At 40.5% G+C, this 22,097-nt stretch overlaps 1 protein-coding gene across 1 annotated transcript in view; it reads left to right on the top strand.

The window, feature by feature from the left end:
* The first annotated feature begins 1,062 nt into the window (after nt 1-1,062).
* The window catches only part of nolo (ADAMTS-like no long nerve cord), a 258,541-nt gene continuing 237,506 nt past the window's right edge, over nt 1,063-22,097 (top strand). Inside the window, exon 1 of the mRNA XM_012292449.2 lies at nt 1,063-1,600. Within this exon, the coding sequence (XP_012147839.2) occupies nt 1,577-1,600 (24 nt within the window). The 5' untranslated portion in view covers nt 1,063-1,576. The remainder of the gene's footprint in view (nt 1,601-22,097) is intronic.

Raw genomic sequence — 22,097 nt, 5'->3', positions numbered from 1 at the left:
GCGTTTTTTTGGGGAGGAGACGCGCGTTGTAATGCGAAATTCCAATTGAAACTACCGTGTCATTTTACCACCTACGGATTCGACGAACGTGCTGGGCTTGCGTTCAGCTTTTTACTCGGTTAAACGAGATCACGCGACGGAATTTGCTATTGTTTATCGTGCTACTGTAAAATTGTTGCTCTTTACTTAACGTTCCACTTGTCGGAGAAGTCTTTAGAGCTTTTTGACTGTAAGGCGATATAACGCGAGGCAACTCAGTGCCTTCCTCGGCGCACGATTTTGGACTCTTAGGACTATGTAATGTGAAGAATGGGATCTTGGAGAGGTTCTTGGAATTTTTGGATTTTGAAATTTATATTTTGAGAACTTAAAAATTTGACAATTCACAAAGTTACGTAATCCATAGAAATAACGTAGTGATTCTTTTTTTTGTGTCTATCCCTGTGCAAAATACTTTCCATTACGATTACACCCTTTGCAGTGAATTATTCCAAAACTTTGCTAAACTACACATCATCAACGTCCAAATTTCAGATAAATTTCCCAATAAATCGCAACCGCATAAACCCCCAAAAGACCTCAGACTTCCGCGTTCCCAAATAACTGCAAGCCAATCCAAACAGCGCAAACAATTAACCCTAAACCTTACCCCAGCGCCCCGGAGCAAACAAGACTGATTAAACAACACCATAAAAAAGTTCTCATAACAATCTACGGGTCGAAGTTGGCCCGCGAAACGTTGAGTATCTGGTGTTATCGGTCTCGTTCCATGGCTGCGGGGCTTCGATCGGCTCGTCTTTCTCTTCTGCCCCTTCTTGGTCGAGCAGCCAAACCACCCCTACGGCAGCACTTTATTCCAACCTCGGCCTCGTCGCGATGTGGGTGGACGTGGGGTTGGGGGTGAGAGCGCGCGAAACAGAGAGAGAGAAGTTTGAGCAGCGACGGGGGTGGGGGTGTACGAGGGGGTTAGCGATGGTTAGGGCAGAAGGGGGGAAGGGCAGAGCGTGTTTCTCCGCGAACCCCTCCATTCCCCACCCTAGCCACACGGGCGCCAACGTCAAGCGCTTTCGAGACGTTAAGGCCGACACTCGTGCGGCGCACTTCGGCCCGACGACATCGGCTAGCTCTTCGTGGACACGTGCGTGGTTCGGTGTGCCATTGGTTTGCTCGCATCCCTCGTAGATCGTCGTCGACCGTCGAGGCTGACGCGCCACGAGGTCGTTTGCTCGCGTTTTCGTTCCGTTCTACCGTGACGTGCTCCCCGTGCCCGAGTTTTCCACCCCGTTCGATTCAACATTTCCCCGTAAAAGATCACGTGGCCAGGGAGACACGGTTGTACAGTGGCGATGCGTGCAGCGCACCGCGAAGGAGGGTGAAAAGTGTGACCTATGTAAATGCAAAGTGAGACACCGCGACGCGAAGAAGGGTCGGACCAGGTCCTCGATGCGCCCTTCTCTGCAGGGCGCAGCCTGTACGCGGAGGCAAGTCGAACATCTCTGACGAATCAGATTAGGATCGAGTGGAGAAATTCGCCGATAGAGGAATCGGACCAACTTGCCGATCGACCGACAGGATCATGAGGAAGTCTTACTTCGTCTTCGTGAGTAGTCTTTTGTCCTATGCCCGATTGGAGTGTTTCCGGTGTACACCCTCTTTTGACACCGATGTCTTTTTGACGTCCGTTTTATTTCCTGCGCTCGATTGTCGCTGTTACGCGCCAGTTGACAACCGGCCGTTCTTCGGGGAGTTCGTCACCCTTTGCCGCGCGACGAGCTCGTCTTCGCTTTTTCTTGCCCGAAGATCAAAGTCTGATGAGGACGCTTTAATCTGCCAATGGCGCGTCTTTTCCTCGTTACTCTTCGTCTAGGTCTTGCAACGAGATGTACGCTTTTTGAATACCCTCTCACGGGATTCATACGCTGTGTCCTTCGTCCTTATTCGTGCTGGAGAAATTAACGAACACGTGACTCTCGTTGCTGCAAGAGGGAATGAGGTCAGTCGGTGCACGCGACCCCCGCAATGTCGATTTCGGCCCTCCGGAACTTTTACGGACAGAACTTAACCTTTTCCTCGGACACCTGAGACCCTTTGAACACGGCTCTTCTTTACACTGATAAAGTTTAAGTGGATAGCTGGGAAATTGATTCGAGCTATCTCTTCTGTATAAAATTTAGCGACCGATCTTCGTTTCTTCAATTTCTGATAATGTCATTAAATCTTATTAAATGTAATAGTGTTATTATATTTTAACAACGATTCATAGTTAGAAAAATATACATCTGAACATCATCTAGTCAAAATCGGCGCAAATTATTTAAAATATTGACTCACGCGTGTTGATACAATCTGTACTGTTTATCGAACGCAAACTGATTCGTAGGTATTCTGTTTGAACATGTAGAATCGCTAGAATAGGCAACGGGAATTAGATGACTTACAGTGCCTTTGCCCGTTCATATGCAGAATGTGTTTATGCTGGAAGTTTGAGGTCAGGAATGTGGGTTACCGAAAATCAGAATTTGAAAAGCGCACTTCTATAGCCGGAGAACGAATGATAAATTTTCCAAGCTCCTCGCGTAATATTTAGGTCACATGCATGAAATGTGCTATATATGCATTTGAAAGTAAAACTAGGGGAAAATGGGAGTTAAATCGGAGTCAAAACGTGCTACCAAACGTGATTGATTACGATTTCAAAAGCGTTTCATCCGAACTTCTATCCCGTTAATTTTATAACGAGATATTCGAATTTCCTGGGTGTTGAATTTAGCGGGAAACCAAGTGAATTTTTTACTCGTCGAATTATCCAAAGTTCCTCGCATCCTAATTAATACCTCCTGTTAACGTCACGAAGTTAACTGTGGCGCAAGCTGGATCTCGCCTTGAACAGGATCGCACTTATTCGTGACTGCATCCTCTTAGTTCCCGAAGAAACTTATACACCTTTTGGATCGTATTGTACGGATTTCGGGCCGTTGCTGTTTGCCGCTTCAGAAACTTGCCCGAAAGTTGCTAGCGATCCTCGTCCTCGTATAATGCACAGAAAACGTACGGAGAGCTTGCTCGTTCATGAAAGAACTCATAAACGCGTGAATATTTTAATACACGATCGAATTGCTTATTCTTGTATTTCTATTTTGTTTAAATTTTGCTTTCAAGCTTAGACATATCTTTTTACACTTATTAGTATTATAACATTTAGGCTTACTTACAGAAAAATTATTTTTGTGACATTTTAGGGGAAATTCGGTTATAATATAATAATTATGGGAGCATTGAGGTTCGTAAATTTTTTATTAAAAAATTGTCAAATTTTTAAACTTCCAAGTCCTACAGAGACCTAAAAGTTTAAAAGTTCCAAAGTTATGAATTTCCAAATTTTTACAAGCTGAAATTTTCAAACTTTTAGAAGTTCAACTTTTCAAACTTTCAAAAAATTGCAAAATTTTTCAAATCCCCAAAGTTTCAAATTTTTGAAGTCCTACTGTCCTAAAAATTTTGATGTCCTCCAGTAAACTAGGTTTCCAGAGTGCAAAAGTCTTTGAGTCCCAGTTCCCAAAATTCGGAAATCCGGAAGTCCCAGTGGAGAAACAACAGGAAAGGCTTGGTATCTCGGTTGGATTACCATTTCCGCGTAAACCGAGCATCAGAATCTTCGCCTAACCGCAGCGATCGTATCTTCTTCGCAATCCCTTGTTCGAAGCGGCATGAATATTTCACGAACGCTTCAATCGCGTCGAACATCGGGGCTAGTTACCTGTTCTCGTGGAAGTGCTTCCGAGGCAGAGGAACAAGCGGAAGGCGATAGGCCATCACCTTCGAGGACATAGATCAGGTCGAGGAATTTTCTCAGCCGTTAAAAAGGGCTGGTCCGCTTTATTGCCGGTCAATTTTTGCGTGGCCACCCTTGTCGAGCCCTATTCTACCTGTCGTCTCTTTTCCCGGTACCTGCTGTTCGTGGAAGGCGTTTCAACCGGCACGAGCCGATCCGACAAATAAAACTTCGTGACGAGATGAACGGATAATGCAAGCGTAAAAACAGATGAGGCGTCGAAGGCGTAGTTCGAGTATTCGCTGCGTTAACGACCACATCCCGCTGAGTACTTTCGCCGATTCTCACTGCTATATCCTCACAATTCGAACACTACGATTGGAAATTATGTACCGATGTTTCGAGAATCTGCGAGTCGTTATCGTTTCGTTTTGAAAACAAGAAAGCGAAGAAAGCGTGACCTATATGAACTATATTCGCGAATCGAACTGATAAAATATTGCACAGATAACATTTCTTGCTGAATATTTAATCTTCTTGACGGTTCTGTACTCAAATGAAATTGTGTAATGTCACAATTATGTGGCGTGGTTTATGAATGAAGTTTATTCATAAAATGTTGGAAGCAGTAAGACTGTGTCTTAAGTCACGAATGTATATTTTGTACCTCTATATATTTACGCACCATAAACTATGTTAATTTTCATCGTAAATGATTTGGATAATTTTGTTACTTGCTATCGTGAGCAGATCTTCGTACGTGTAAAAATACGTATATGAGTATGTAATAATAAATCTGTCATTCTAATCCCCGAATGGTTCAATACCATTAGACAGGCGTGCCATGGAATGCGGCGAAAATAGGATTAATAAATGTGTACCACAATAATAGCCGACTGTGTGTCTACACATGTATCTCGTGCGGATTCACGCGCTCTAATGTATGAAAATTTACGAAATTAACAAATTAAATTAAAAACGTACAAGTCTCAAATCGTGAAATCATCAAATTATATATCATTAAATTCAGAAAAAAATTTTCTTTTGTCGTCACGTAAATTTAAATTAACAATCCTTCAGTTACAAAAAAATTTCACAAAATCTATGACTTTTTATTTTATCTTAAACCATGAAACTTTCCCCTGAGTTTTCTCATATGACAGCTTTTTAGATACCATTTTTTGTTGAAACTTCAGAGGGTGATTTTAGCGCCCAAAACTTGCGATTGAACGACTATAAAAAGAATACGTGTCTGTTCACCTGCTTAATATATCCAAGATTCATAAAAATTGGACAGTATGTTTCCTTGTCTGAAGTGCAGCTATTTTCAAGATTCATGAAATATTCGCATTCTTCCGAAAGCATTGAAAGTGGCCATTTTACGTACGTCCGCGGCTTTCAATTCGAGCACGAATCGGAGTTTGCTAAATCTGTTGGTTAAATCAATGTTACTCGATGACGTAGTCGGAGCTGTGAATTTTTTAAACTGGGCTTCTGCTATATCATAACTATTTATAACCAATTCGATTATACCTGCTCTTTTGGGGATTTTTAATAATATAATTTCCGCACTTCGTTCATCCTTAATGGTTGTTGCCTAAGAAACTTCATATAACAATTAATTTATAAATATTAATACATAATAATTATAATGATATCCCTACTTAAATTTTATGGAAATACAATTACTGTAGAAAATTAATTTTAAAGTTTATAGAGGACCAATGATCATAGCAGGTCCTCATAGAATAAATCAAACAAAGTTTATGGAACAAGTCAATCAATCAAAGTTTATAGAACAAAAGACTTGAACAGTCGATAGACTTTATTATTAAGAATTACTAGGTCATAATTAGTTTCAGTAATAATTAAAATCATTAAAATCATTAGAATCATTCGTTTAGGCGTTTGCAACCCTCAGATACGTGCCAAATACTCTTCACATTTTGAGACGCTTGTTGCAGTACAACTTGTCTACGTAGTTGCCCAGGCGTTCCCCATAGTTGTTCACAGCTTTTGGCAGAATTGGTAAAGATTGCCAACCAATAAACCCGCTTTGTTCGGCAACTACGAATTCGACCACGTTCGTTTTCTAATGAGCTGGGACGTCAGGATGTGCCAGCAGAATTACAAGCACTCTCCTTTGTTCATTATCTTTTTGCAACCTGTTGTCTTCTCTCGAGTTAAACGATCATAATTAGAGGTTTTACGATCCGAATCGACAGTGTCCCTGTCAATGTGACTGGATATTTCCGGGGGGAATTTAATTATGACATGCAATTAATGTCACTTCTCTCGATCGAATCTCCTGCAAGCGTGCGGCGTCTATCGATAGAGTTCAAATATTGCTTCCAATCTTTTCAAAGTATTTCTGTGAATAGGAATTCAAATATTTTGGCAAGTGGGTCATAGAGGTTTATTATAAAATAATATCAAGATGATAATTTTTACATTATTAAATTTATGAGTGTATTATGGAGAGGTCTTACTGCTGCTGGATTTATTAGGTTCGTTATAAACATGGAAACTAGAGCATTCTTAATTACCTCAAGAATAGTTCTTCATAAATTTACCACTGCATATTAAGAACGTTAACGAATAATTTATTGTCACTTTCAGCACCAAGCTTCAAATAGATAAATAAATATTACTTATATTGCAATATGTACAATATGTGGTACTATGATATATGGTAACTTGGAACGTAGCGATATTAACGCGTGGTAGTTCCATGCGTAGTAGTACTAACGCGTGGTGATTCGACGCGTAGGAGTACTAACGCGTGGTGATACGACGCGTGGTAATTCGACGCGTAGTAATACTAACGCGTGCACACTTAATTACCTTCTTAACGTCACTTTCTGCTCCAAGCGTCAAACTGATAAATAAAACATGACTTAGCAGTCCTTCCTCCTTAATACAGAAAATGATCTCCTACTGCAAGTTGCAAAACAAAAAAATATTGCATATTGTCCCCAGTAAATAACATTTAGATCACTACATCTTAACAGAGATATCCTATATAGTATAAAGTATCCTCAATTTTGAGAATTGCACGTTGCGCCATGTCGAAATCAGATCGTCAACCTAATTGAAGGCTTGTTTCTAGCGATTGAAATCATGATTATCGACGATACACGAAACGTTATGTAAAGTAGCACGCCAAAGGCCTACAGAACAGCCCCGCGGACTCCCAGTTACACGACTACCCATGGGAAATCTCGGCAGAGCAGCTCTGTCACTGCAAACCACCGGTTCGATGGCAAGACTTACAGAAACATTCTATGGATACAAACTGTATGCGCATCTAACAGCAGAAGTGACTAGCGCAGATCGGTAATGGCTTCGAGAATTTCCAGTCTCTTTGGACCGGCTGACCGACCTCGTCGTTCGCCATTCGAAATGTATTCTAGTCCAGTGTTCTGTTCGATCGAGTCTTTTGATTAAATTTTCTCGAAGCCCCCGGGTAATTTCCCCCGCGTGATTGCCGCGGTAATCAGTCAGCCTATTCGAGTCGAATATTACACAGCTCGACACAGCACCTTTTACGATGAACCACGGTAAAAAGAGACGTCGTAAATTGAACCTTGATTTTGGCGCTTTTTAGACGTGGCATTAAACTTTATTTGATTGCAAATTAGGAGGAGATTAGTAGGAGAGGATTTTTGGAAGCTTTTTCTAAAAGTGGGACGGATTGAATTTTTGTAGTATTATTTTGGGTTTCATGTTTGATAGAGAGGGTTAGGACTGGTCGTTAGTATAATAGTATTAATGCCTGGTAATTCGACACGTAGTAATACTAATGCATGGTGATTCGACGCGTGGTAATTCGGCGCTTACTAATACTAACGCGTGCTAATTCGGCGCATAGTAATACTAATGCGTGGTGATTCGACGCGTGGTAATTCAGCACGTAGTAGTACTAACGCGTGGTAATTCGACGCGTGGTAGTTCGATACGTGGTAATTCGATACGTGGTAATTCGACGCGTGGTAATTCAACACCTGGTAATTCGACGCGTGGTAATTCGACGCTTGGTAATTCGATACGTGGTAATTTGACGCTTGGTAATTCGAAGCGTGGTAATTCGGCGCGTGGAAATTCGATACGCAGTAATTCGACGCGTGGTAATTCGATACGTGGTAATTCGACGCGTAGTAATATTAATGCGTGATAATTCGACACTTAGTAGTATTAACGCGTGGTGACTCGTTGCGTAGTAATACTAACCCGTGGTAATGCGACGCTTGGTACTACTAACGCGTGGTGATTCGATGCATAGTAATACTAACGCGTAGTAATACCAACGCGTGGTAATTCGTCGCGTAGTAATACTAACGCGTGGTGATTCAAAATGAAATGAAACTAAACTAACAACACATCCGTAAACTTCTCTCACATCTTAACGAACAGATCCTCCCAAAATCGTCGGACCTTACATTCATTACAGCAATGTAGTTGTTCGACACCGTTTTCCCGAATCGTGTCGGAACAAAGTTCCTCGAGTGCAAATACAAATTGAAGACGTTGAATTCACCCGGTTGCATCGTCGATAAAAAATGCGCTCATTAACAGGAATGGTCGTCCTGTACGACAGCTATGTTCTGGTCCCTTCGATCAGTCTTTATTCGGGGCCGGCGTAAGTGGCCTGTTAATGGGTCGACGAGCGACTTTGCTGGTCCTAGCAGCCACTTTACAGATTGCCGTCGAGTAGCGTGCCGTTAAGCCTCCGTTGCTGTATACAGAAAATGTTTTAAGAAGCGAACCAACCGAGGCTGCCAGGCTAAAAGGATTACGGGCAAAGCGGCGTGACCACGCGCGACAGAGCATTTAACCGTGGATGCTCCCGAACAGCTTATCTCGCTAACGACCGCCTCTCACGTTTTACGGATTCGTTCTTGTCCGCCAATCTACCACTCGTAGGTGATGAACCGACGTTTTCTGGATTCTTATCTCACTTTTCGGACCGTGTATAAATCATGGAAAAATGCTACTCTGAATTTCTAACACCAAATCGTTCGCCATCGTTATCTGGAACTGCTGATTATACCCTGCACGCGCCACGAGATGAATCCTAGTGATGCTAGGCTACTGGGTTTACTTTCTTTTTGTATTCTTATATTACACTACTATGGTCTTTTATGGAAATGGTTTATTGTGGCTGTTGTTATATAGCTATTATACCATTGTTCTTACTGGTTTGTCATGACTTCTGTTATAGATATTGTTATAGTTCATTATGGCCACTGTTATAGTTTGTTATAACTATTGCTGTGGTCTTTTATGACCACTGTCATAGTTGTGTAAAACTATTGTTAGGTTACGTTACGTTACGTTAGGCCACTGTCATAGTTGTTTAGAACTATTGTTAGGTTAGGTTAGGTTATGTTAGACCACTGTCATAGTTGTTTACCACTGTTGTTAGGTTAGGTTAGGTTATGTTAGGTCACTGTCATAGTTGTTTAGGACTATTGTTAGGTTAGGTTAGCTTATGTTAGGCCACAGTCATCTGTGATTATTGTCGTAGTCGTTTATAATTGTTACTGTCTATTCTATTACGATTATTGTTACAGTCTGTCATGACTATTATCATAATTATCAGTATTATAATAACATTTTCTTTTCAACCAAACTCGTGTGTGTTCATATGAATAATTGTTCAGAAAAATACACTTTTAAATTTAATCAATAACAGCTACATTCTTTTAACTCATTTTATTGTCGAACTGAGTTTACAGTGTTCAATTTGTTTGACCTTCAGAGTTCATCTTGTGGCGCGTGCACAGTCTTCTTCTTACGAAAATGGCGGGAAAATTGCGCCTAATTTGCCCACGACATTTTCCCCGAGAAGCAACAGAATTTTCCCGGAGTAAACGTTCCCAAGTTGCGAAACCTCCTCCTCTTATATTGCCTTTTTCCCTACGGAAGGCTAACGTGCTCGACAGTATACCTTGCCCTCGAAGCGATTTCACCGTACTCGTCGAAAGGAAGCGGGAAAGAGCCTTCTTGAATTTTCATCGCGTGCACGTTCTTTTCGTATCGCTTTCGTTACCGAAAACTCGGATTTCCGTGAAAGGTTCATGATGGTGAAAATCTGTTTCGATCCGGGGTATCGGGTTACCCCGATGGTTCTGTATATTCGAATTCAATTCAATTTTCGATGCAGTTCGCTCTCCTATACGGTATTTGTTCACTGCAATTTGAAAAAATTGCTTCGATATTCATTGTTGCACATTTACTGTGCGAAAAAATTTTCCTAAAACCATCACATTGTCTTCAAGGACTTCTATGATTTATTTAACTCTTCAACAACTTACTTATTCAAAACTGAATATTTTATACGAGGTTAAAATAGTCGTACAATGTTTTGAATTATATATTCAAAATGAAAGGAAGAAAGTTCATTCATAATGTCACTCCCAATCACTTTTAAAATAGTTATGGAAAGTGACTGCATTCAGATGAGAATGCTAATAAAAATAAACTTTTTCATTATTTCTAGACATTTTGTTTAAATATGATATGCAGACATTTTGTACGTAGTTTCAGCATCTAATATGACTGAGTTGTTCTAAGAAGAAGGTAAAGGTGAGTAGGTATTAGCTATTTGTTTTGGTTCTATGTAGCAAAGATAATGCCTTTTCCGATGTAATAGCCTCTCCCGCGTTTTATGGATTTTCTAGTGGCCAATCGATACGAGCAAGACGTTTCAGATGACGAGGTCCAAGTACATCAAGCGAGTCGGTGGTTGTGTCTTTCATCGTTCGGAGCTGGTAATGGGCCAGTACCGTCGGGATATTCTGTGTATTGTATTCTAGATTTCTCCGACTAGCTTCCTAGTCAATAGTTTCGCGTCTGCTAGATACAACCGATGCTTCCTCTAAATATAACATCTTCCCTTGTATTCTTCATTGTGTTAGACGATCAATGTGCAAAGTGGGAACAAAACGAACTACCTTTCACTCGTGTTTCAATGTCTTATTATCTGATAAAACCATTCTGCTTAAACCGTATTCGTTCTTTACCTGCAATTATAGCTATACATCACGACATTTCTTTACCAAATAACTCACTTCTTCTCAAATCTTACAAAACCCTTCTTGCATAAAAATCTCGTATAAAAGTTTTTCAAAATATTTTGTGAAAATTTCAAAGTAAAGAATTGAGGAGGTACATTGAAAGAATTTTAGAAGGTACACAAATGTAGCAGCAAAAATATTTGTATCAAAGCTAATCTTCAGTTCAACATTTTTGTCCAAATTATCGACACTCGTACTTGCAATATTTTGCAAAAGTATCCATCGTACATTGCACACCAATTTGTAAGATCGAATATTTTTATGGATTATGTTGCATAAACTTGCATAAACAGCGATGTAAGATAATCGTAGTAAGCTCTTGCACCGAGCTATTCATCATAGTTGATCAGCGGCCCGATAGAGAAGAAAGATTACAGTCGCAAATAAGGTCCACTCCCAGGTATTTCCGAATTATGTCAGACACATGCTCACCCGTCACCGATAGATGCTATCTGAACGACATTTAACGCTACGATCCCCACTCGACGTTGACTATCCGCCTAACAATACACGATTCATAACGCTCGTGACTAGATTAATCGCGCGCGATTAAACACCGGTTTGCGTTCAGAAGATCGTCCTGGCCACGAGGACGGCTAACACACGTGTCGGGGAAGCAATTAGCCGCGTAAACGTCGGCCAGTCAGCGAACAACCGAGCCAAAGAGAAACTCACCCTCGTACAGGCTTCTTCCAGCGTGATTGATAGTCATGCTCGACCTCGTGGCCGCTTACGACTGTTTCGTCCCGATGACCGTACGCTAACAACTAGATATCTATAAATAAGTGCATTTCTTAACTGAGAGCGAGTTGTAAAAATAGATAGATAGATATACTTGGAAGAGTGTTGTGGTTTTTTGGTTATTGGGTATTTGGCAATTTTGGGTATCTGGAGATTTAGGTATGTGGACACTTAGGAATTTGGACTCTTGGCTATTTGGAGATGCGACGCGTGGTAATTCAATGCGCGGTTATTCAATACGTGGTAATTCGACACTAGTAATTCGATACGTGGTAATTTGACACGTGGTAGTTCGACGCGTGGTAATTCGATACGTGGTAATTTGACGCGCGGTAATTCGATGCGAGGTAATTCGATTCGTGGTAATTCGACGCTTAGTAGTACTACGCGTCGTGATTCATGTGTTGTAATTCGACGCGTGGTAATACTAACGCGTGGTAATTCGACGCTTAGTAGTACTAACGCATGGTGATTCGACGCGTGGTAATACTAACGCGTGGTAATTCGACGCTTAGTAGTACTAACGCATGGTTATTCGACGCGTGGTAATACTAACGCGTAGCAATTCGGCGCTTAGTAGTACTAACGCGTGGTGATTTGACGCGTGGTAATACTAGCGCATGGTGATTTGACGCGTGGTAATACTAGCGCATGGTGATTTGACGCGTGGTAATACTAACGCGTGGTGATTTGTCGTGTGGTAATGCTAACGCATGATACTCTAAGAATGTGAGTAATTGTAAGTGTGAAAATGTCAGTTCTAAACATTCCACAACTCAAAACTATTTTCAATTTTTGATCAAACGCATAATGCACCTTGCCCTATACAATAACAACATCAATTTTTGTTATCCCAACAATATCTATGAAACTTCCCTATTATAAAAGCATAACAAGCGTACCCAAACAGAAAGTCGCTCAACCAATACAACTGGAGTCGCGTGTATTTACAGAAGCGTATTTTCTGAACATTTATGTGCAAGTGTTTGCGCTTCGAAAGAAAGCTCCCTTTGGAATGACCGAAAAGCCAGAAGAAAAGAGAGGGAAATGTATTATGAAAATGGAATTTACCTCGAACTTTTAACTCGGACTCTTCCGTCCCAAGAGTTACGAAAATGTTTGTGTCCCGAGAGACTTTAGCCGGTAGTAAGCTTGTTGAGACAATAGGATGAGATCACGCATGTCTGTGATTTCCTTGAGGGACCGTTGCTTCCATAGATTTTTTCGTTTTATCATCGATCGATCCCCCAGCGCGATTCGGCCTTTCACGGGGACGAGATTAGATATCGATTGCATCGATGTCACGCATTGCGGATGGAACGATATTTTGCCCGGTCGATGGAAATGAAATAGCTCGAGCAAACGGATAAGCAGTATCTGTTTTAAAATAGAAATCGTTACTTTGACTGTTTTATTGACACGGGTTATCGATGTTGATCTTTATGGCGAGCTTTATTACGGTATTGTCACGTTATCAAGCTCGATGTGTCATATTCGACGAAGCACGAAATTTTCTCAAATTTTTAATTTGCGTTCTAAGAATACTTGGCTTCTTTTCTTTCTCTTATTATTGGTTCGATCCACCCGGTAACTGGGTTAAGCTTCCCGTTTCGAGGACCTCTTCAACTCTTTCTTCGACTTCTTCAACCATTTACAGAAAGAATGTATTATACATACGCTCTTTAAAACGAAATATTAATACTAAGGATGAATGCAAAGCAAACGTATAATATGGTAATTGCAATAATTGCAGAAAATTGGAACGTGCTTTGGTGCACGTCTTAGCAATTTCTGTTAACTTGCTAATCTCTGTTGGTAATCTCTTTGCTGACTTCAGAGGGATCTTTGTTAACCTATAATTAATCTTGAATATATATCAAAATTATGCATCTTATACCTACGTGATATACATTCAATTTACACATGGTACATAATACATGTAATACTTGAAACTTACATATAGTAGACCTACATATATGTGGTACCTTGAATTTGCATATATTACCTTAGTACCCACATATGACACCTTCAATTCACATATAGTACATAAGACCTACATGTGGTACCTTGACTTTGCATATAGTACCTTACTACCACATATGATACCTTCAATTCACATATAGTACATAAGACCTACATGTGGTACCTTGACTCTGCATATAGTATCTTTATACCCACATGTAGTACATTGAACTTATAAATAGTGCCTTGATATATACAACCTCGATACCTACATACAGTTTCGAAAAAGCCTTCGATCGAATTCTCAACGAAGTAACAGTGGGTGCATTATAACAGCGATAAGGTCTCGTGAGAAGGCAGCCCTCTTATCCACGTAACTAGTAGACCTAATCTCGCACGAGGATTCCTGGAGGGTGTCACGTTGGGTGCAGACCTATACCAGCGATAAAACGCGTGTACACAACTATTCAAGAGGAACTTCGTCATTGTCGAAGTTCAGGGAAATGATTTCTACTTACTCGAGAATGCACGTTTATCGGCCGACACATCCTTATCTATCGTCTCGTTATTTCGATTGTTTCGTAGCACTTGAATTTATTCGATCTTTTGTTCCCTCGATCGGTGTTTATCACGTACCGAGAAGATATATAAATACGTAATTGTATTTGTATACTTAAATATGCACATAATATTGGAAAGGGAAATAAATTGATTGTGATTAATAAAATGTGCAAAATGTGTGTCGACATGTTTAAAATGAGTGGATAATAAAAATGAAAGCATTGGTATTTTTGCCAAAATGTTTTGTATAAAATTTACTCATCGGAAAGCAAACTTGATATGGTTGTTACCGTGAAAGTCCGAAATTGGAGAATTTCGACTTTCACCGGTGAATGTCAACACATACCAAATATGTCGGTGAAAGATCGAATATTTTATTACATTCTTGTACATTCGGACCTTCACCGGCGTATGTCGACAATCACAGATATACTCTGGTGAAGGTCCAAAAGAGAGGAGCCGACAAAGAAGCGACTGGCTCTGTCCCGCCAAATCCTGTGTTCTGCTGGGAGTCAGTCAGCTTTGTCAATCTTATGCAAACTTTGATGATGCGAGCAACGTTTTCTTAATTTTTTTTCCAATACCATAATTTATACTGTATGGATACTGCAGTAAATCGTGATCTTTTTCTTGAAAAGTTAAATGCATTAATTGCGGGTATATGAGAAGACAATTGTTTTTATTTTTCTCAAGAAAAGCACTCTAAAATACTTTCTGAAGTGGTTTCTGCTAAAACTAAGTGCAACACACCTTTGGATTACAGACGATTAAAACGTTTTGACGTTTTAAAAATTAATGATGAAAGGAAATTAATAATACCATTAAAATCAGGGAAAATGAATATACAGTATTATGTTATCAACGAAGAATTGTTCAGTATACTATATGAAACTCACGCCAGAATAGGCCACGGAGGAAGAATACGTATGCTTAGAATGTACTATGTGTTTTAAATTCTTGGTCACTCCTCTCAGAAAAAGAGGCGAAAAAGTTACGTCACCCTTTTGTGACGTTTTATAGCGACTAAATTACGGAGAAAAAAATATAAATCTCCGACATATTCAACATTCACCATTAGTGCATGTTGAATGTCGACATTTACCGTTGTAAGTCAGAAATAAGGGTATTTAGCAAATATTTCGGACATACACCAAGCGACTATGTGACTGTTGACATTCACCGGTGAAAGTCGATATTCTCCAGATTTCGGCTTTCACGGTAACATGGTTTCATTCAGATCGACCAATCCTATCTCAACCGATAAGATTAGAGTCTTCAAGGTAAACCTATGGATGGAGATAATTTTTACCCAAAACTGCTGCATTCAAATGTCACAGATACAACATCTACTCAATGTTCAATTTTTGCAATATAAAATTAATGATAAGGTAACGAAGGCTTAAAATTCAACATACAAAACTTCTCACAGTCGCAGACAGCAATATTACACCCAACTCTATCATCGCAACATGACACAAAGATCGTTAATTTCTCTTCAATATTCAGCTTAGCCTAACGAAAGAGGTTACGAGGGTAGAATTGCATCATTAAAGCGGAGGATTTCGCGGGAATCAGCATGCGAATCTTTATTGACATCTTCGCCGGTACAACGATGCTCTATTTCACTATATACGCACACGTTGCGTTTCTCCGCTCGATGAAATCGCTTCTGGATGGACTTTCTAGCCAGTTTAGAAACGATTCCGTCGTTACACACAGCTATTTACCGTTCGTAGCGAGAAAGCGTAGCAAAACATAATTAACAAGCTGGTCGATAGCAAGAACCCTGGGGCTGTGAATAGAGTTACAGCGTAAAATCGGAATTTCGTGAAACCTATGGTGAATACGCTACATGTGATATCGACAAAATCACCTCACTGCAGTTTTCGTTAATTTCAAAATGCTCAATGGTAGATACTAGTGCTTTCTTCTAGTTAATAGTGGAAGTTGAGATTTTGCGAAATTTTCAATTTTGGGAAAATTTAAGGTGGAGAGATTGGAGAGTCTTTGGAGATCTTGGGGACTGGGTAATTCGACGCAAAGTAGTACTAACGCGTGGTGATTCGACTCGTGGTAATTTGACGCGTAGTAGTACTAACACGTGGTGATTCAACGCATGGTAATTCGGCGCGTAGTAGTACTAACGCGTGGTAATTCGATACGTGGTAATTCGGCGCGTAGAGATTTGACGCGTGGTAATTTGACGCTTAGAAATTCGACGCGTGGTAATTCTGCGCGTAGTAGTACTAACGCGTGGTGATTCGACGCGAGGCAATTCGGCGCGTAGAGATTCGACGCGTAGTAATTCGACGCTTAGAGATTCGACGCGTGGTAATTCAACGCGTGGTAATTCGACGCATGGTAATTCGATACGTGGTAATTCGACGCGTGGTAATTCGATGCGTGGTAATTCGATACGTGGTAATGCAATACGTGGTAATTCGATACGTGGTAATTCGATACGTGGTAATTCAATACGTGGTAATTCGATACGTAGTAATTCAATACATGGTAATTCGACGCATGGTAATTCGATACGTGGTAATTCGACGCGTGGTAATTCCATGCGTGGTAATTCAACGCGTGGTAATTCGATACGTGGTAATTCAATACGTGGTAATTCGATACGTGGTAATTCAATGCGTGGTAATTCAACGCGTGGGAATTCAACGCGTGATAATTCGATACGTGGTAATTCAATACGTGGTAATTCGATACGTAGTAATTCAATACGTGGTAATTCGACGCGTGGTAATCTGATACGTGGTAATTCAATACGTGGTAATTCAACGCTTAGTAGTACTAGTGCGTGGTAATATTAACGCGTAGTAATACAATACGCGATCTCGTCAGACCTTAGACACTGTTCAGTTCATACGTAGTCCTCCACATGAAGTCCACATGAAGACCTTAACATATGATATATTCATTTACCTATAATCCTAGTATACTATTTTTCGATGAACACAAACCTAAGCAGAATATAACCAAAGAGTACATAGTAACACATCACTAAAATATTTTCCAAGTTGTTACTCGACATTTCAGCCTCCGTAAGATGAAAGAAACGGCGTAACGGCGATGACGGAAGCGTTCTCGTCGAGTTTTGCAAGCGACTATTTGCTTTCGGCAGACGGAGAAACACGCGCAAGTGTTGTACACGCTTACACGAGTGTTCGAGCGGTATTCGTAAGGTTCAAGCGTGCACTTTATTAACGCTCGACGGCTGTACGGTTCGCGTCGCCGACAATCCGGCAACCACAACACCCTGCTGGTCCACGATTACAACGGCTGGCTTCATTATTATCGCGCAACTGCTCCATAATGTGGGCAAAAGGCTTTCATCGGACCTGTTATCCTCGCGGTTCTCTGAATTCATTTCAGGCATCTTCATGTCTGTAAAATTTAAACGTACTGTGTTTTTCATGTTTCGTGCACTAACAAGCAACTCGATACCATTTTTAACGATGTATTTAGGTTCAATATTGGAGTTCAATTTATTCTTAGTTTGTATTTATAGTTCCTTTTATATTTCTGTCTATAATTGTAGATGTTTATTATTGGATTTTTGCTGAGATATGTTGTAAGTTTGAGAGTGAATGAGAATGTAATCGTGCGTAGGAGGACTCCGGTGCAAAAAAGGTTCTTAAATCTCTTCACCATATGAATGTGAATGACAAAGGAATTGATCGTAGTGTTTCGCTTTGACCACTCACAGAACAATTCCACCCCCGCGTTCATCGAGTAATTCACGGGATTATGCCGTCTTAGTTATGGAAAGAATAATTCAACGAGTCTCGTCTTGTCTTTCGAGGGATTATGTAAATGGTCGGACTCGATTCGAATCTCCGGATTACTCCATGAGGTATTTCAATCGCGATAATCGTTGCTAACTGCCTGCCGCTTCTCTTAATTACTTTCCACAGCGTCGGCTCACTCGTCGATTTTTCTTTTTTCCATTCTCTTCTTTTCTACGCTCGGCTCGACGGTTTTACGGCAGCCCGGATGACAAATGAATTCGCGAAAAAGTTCCACCGAGCGTTGATATTTCTAACGGATCCCCCATAAGGTGGCACGTGGAACGGCCACTTTAAGCTACCGATTACATGACGCAGCAAAGACACTTACGTTTCCGGAGAAGATTGAGCACGCGGCATAAAAGTTTTATAGAGAACTTCTGATTGAACGACCATTTTACGACGTTAATACGCCCCTGAGTGTACGGTACACCCGATACACACGTTCGATTCCAGTTTTGATTCCGCAATTTCCCTTTAATCTTCGGATACCAAAGCGATGAAAATCCGCTGAAAGAAACCGGGCCACCAGGCCACTTCGCCTACTTTTTACCGAAGCGCAATTAGGAAAAGATCGCTCCTTCAGGAACAAATCTTCTGGGAACACGTTTGTCTCGAATCGCTTTACTGAATATTCACAAATGTAGCGCATGAGTAGTTTCATAAATATTCCGCAGATATTAACGAGGGAAAATATTTAGCTTTCCAAGTTTAGATACTTTAAGGTCCTAATTAATAAACTAATCTATTCATTACTTTATCGGTTCTATTTTGAATACATTTGAGAACAAAATTAGGAAAGTCAAAATCTAACTTTGTTATTCTAATTTAGGTTTCTGAATGTATTCAATCCAGAAATGGTTCCAAAATTTTCAGGTAACTTTAACGGTCTTAATTTTGAAGAAAATAGACCTCAATGTATATTTACCTCGTTCAATAAAGTACAAGATAAAGTAAAAACGGTTTTTGTAATTGTCCTAACATTCAAAATGCGTCAAAATGACGCACCCCGTAAACCTAGAGTTATCAAGCTCCTGGTATCCCAAGTTACAATATTCAAATATGGATGACCCAAGGGTGGAATCATGATCTCTTAGCAGCTCCTCGCTAATTGCTCTTCCAAACGCGAATTCGTTAACCTGATGTTGGTTAACGAGCTATTAAAAGAAGTTGGATTAAACGGGATCGGAGGGTGGTTAAAGAGATTTACATCGTTAGCAGTGACTTTTGCTCACCTTTGTGTGGATTCTTGACTATGTTTAGAGCTAGAGAGGATTGACTTTTGGGTCAAACCCTTATGAGAATGAACTTCTGCGTGACTCCCGTTGGGAGTGTTATCCCTGGACAGTAGTCCAGGTGAAATGGTTGGGAGGGTCGTTTCTTGAGGACAGTTCTAGTGTCTTTTACGTGTTCTTAACTATCGTGGTCAGTGATTAGATGCAAGTGTAATCGAATAATAAAAGTCAGAATTTTTAACAGTGTTGAGGACACTGGAGGATACTCCACGCGTTGTAATTCCACGCGCTGGTTACTCCACGCGCCGTAATTCCACGCATTGGATATTCCACGCTCCAGTACTCCACGCGCTATAATTCCACGCGTTGGTTACTCCACATGCCGTAATTCCACGCATTGGATATTCCACGCGCCGATAATCCATGCGCCGTAATTCCACGCGTTGATACTCCACGCGCTGTAATTCCACGCGTTGGTTACTCCACATGCCGTAATTCCACGCATTGGATATTCCACGCGCCGATAATCCATGCGCCGTAATTCCACGCGTTGATACTCCACGCGCTGTAATTTCACGCGTTGGTTACTCCACGTGCTGGTTACTCCACGCGTCGTAATTCCACGCCCCGGTACTCCACGCGCCGATACTCCATGCGCCGTAATTCCACGTGTCGCTACTCCACGCGCTGTAATTCCACGCGTTGGTTACTCCACGCACTGGTTACTCCACGTGCCGTAATTCCACGCTCCGGTACTCCACGCGTCGTAATTCCACGCCCCGGTAGTCCACGCGCCGATACTACATGCGCCGTAATTCCACGCGCCGATACTGCACGCACCGATATTCCACGCACTGTAAACATTTTGTATATCACTCGATCATTTGAAAATGTGAATTCGTTTGAAATGGCTTAAGGATGTTCTTAACTTTGTAATGTTTGGGCTGTGTTTAATTTTGTTGACATTTTCAAACTTTTATTATATTTGCAGTTAATAGTGTATATACATATATTAGAATAATATTATAATAAATTTGTGTAGTGTTACAGGAGTAACAGATCATATTGATAATATCTTTTACATTAACATATTGATAATATTCTTTACAATACATTTGATGACTTCCAATAATTATATATCAGAAACAAAAATAAACTTCACTGTGAGTTCAGCAAATTAATCAATTTCAAACTATTAAAGCCACAATCATTATATCACGGTATAATTTCCATCAGTGTAAAGTATCAATTAGTTGACATTTAAAAACAAGTTACATATTAATTTCCTTAATAAGTTACCGCGTGTTTTACACATGTCCACTTTCACCGCAACAATCAAACAGAACGTACTCGATACCGGTACTTATCGTACTATTAACTCTTAAATAACTATGTTTAAAACAAGAAAAATACAGTGTTTCAGAAATGTACTCGTTTGGTCTTTCTCACGGTCTCCCTAATAAAGTTCACAATCGCCAGGCAAAGTGGTGGTTTTCATAGGGTAGCGTTTCACGCACGCGACCACAGTTTGTGGCAATACTTCACATTCCATAAGGAAACTATGAAAACCACGGAATCTCTCTTTTGCGTGGAGAGCGGCATACCGTTTAAGGTACAAGTGTTCTCCTTTCTCCTTCAATTTTCCACGTAACGATCAGCTATTGCCCACATTTAATCAATTATGTTGTAAACTAAAGTTTGGGACGGTGTTTGGATATTTGGGGAATTTGTTGTTTGAAATTTTGGGCTTTGGTGATGTTGAAAATCGAGGATTTAGGGATTTGGCGATTTGGGGGATTTGGAGGATTTGGGGATTTGGGGATTTAGGGATTTTGGGATTTTGGGGATTTTGAGGATTTAGAGGATTTAGGATTTTGGAGATTCAAGGATTTGGGAAATTTGAGGATTTGGGGATTTGGGGAATTTGAAGTTTGGAAATTTTGGGATTTAGGGATTCAAGAATTTAGAATTTTAGAATTTGGAGATTTGAGGATATGGAAACTTGAGAATGTAAGGTTTTGGGGATTTTGGGGATTTGAGGATTCAAGGATGCGGGAAATCTGAGAATTTTGGGAGTTTTAGAAAACTTTGGGATTTAGGGATTCAAGAATTTAGAATTTTAAGATTTTGAGATTTGGGGATACTTGAGAATTTAAGGATTTCGAGATTTGAATCTTCTGGGATTTGGGGATTTGTGCCTTTAGAATTTGTAGATTTAGTCGAATGAAGAATTATGCAGTCAATGATCAGCAATTTGTGAAAATCAGTTTGATAATTTGCGAACTTAAAAATGTTTAGATATTCAAATTAGAGACTTTGATCTTTCAGATTCATAGATTTGTGGATTCATAAATCTGTAGACTAAGGAATTCACGAATTTGAAAACTACAGAATTTGTTGATTTGGAGATTCAACTTAAAGTAGAGCCACCCAAAGTTGATAAACATCAACAACTCGCTAATTGGACCAGATCTGACAAAGAATCCGGCAGGGGTTAATAACGATTGCCTTCCGTCTTATTACAATACTTTCTTCTGGTCGTGGTCTCGTTAACTCGCGGAGACAATTATCGTGGCGTAAACAGGATCGATAGCTCGGATCGATCGGTTTGGCCCGATTGAGTTGTTCTACTGGTTAACCGTGGAGCACCATTAGCGGCTACTTAGCCGGTTATTAGGAAGTTTCCCGGCTCGTTCTGTCGATCTCTCGACGCAAGAACCTCGTTCGAGCAATTACTCGGACACGAGGGTTCCGAGAAACGTTCGTGTCCCGCGGCTAGAAACACGGGACAGACACGACGACCAGACCGGAGTAATCGTTTCGTCGATATCGGTTCAACCTGGCTGCGAAAAGCTGTCTCCGTTTGGCACTTTGGTCTTCTTCTTGGCGGACAACGAGCCAGAAATCACTTTGATAGCGTGATTTAACCTTGTCGAAATAGAGATGGCTG

The sequence above is a fragment of the Megachile rotundata genome, chromosome 9 (genome assembly GCF_050947335.1).
Source record: "Megachile rotundata isolate GNS110a chromosome 9, iyMegRotu1, whole genome shotgun sequence".
Taxonomy (NCBI): domain Eukaryota; kingdom Metazoa; phylum Arthropoda; class Insecta; order Hymenoptera; family Megachilidae; genus Megachile; species Megachile rotundata.
The sequence above is the reverse complement of the archived record's forward strand: the minus strand, read 5'-3'. Positions and strand labels throughout refer to the sequence as shown.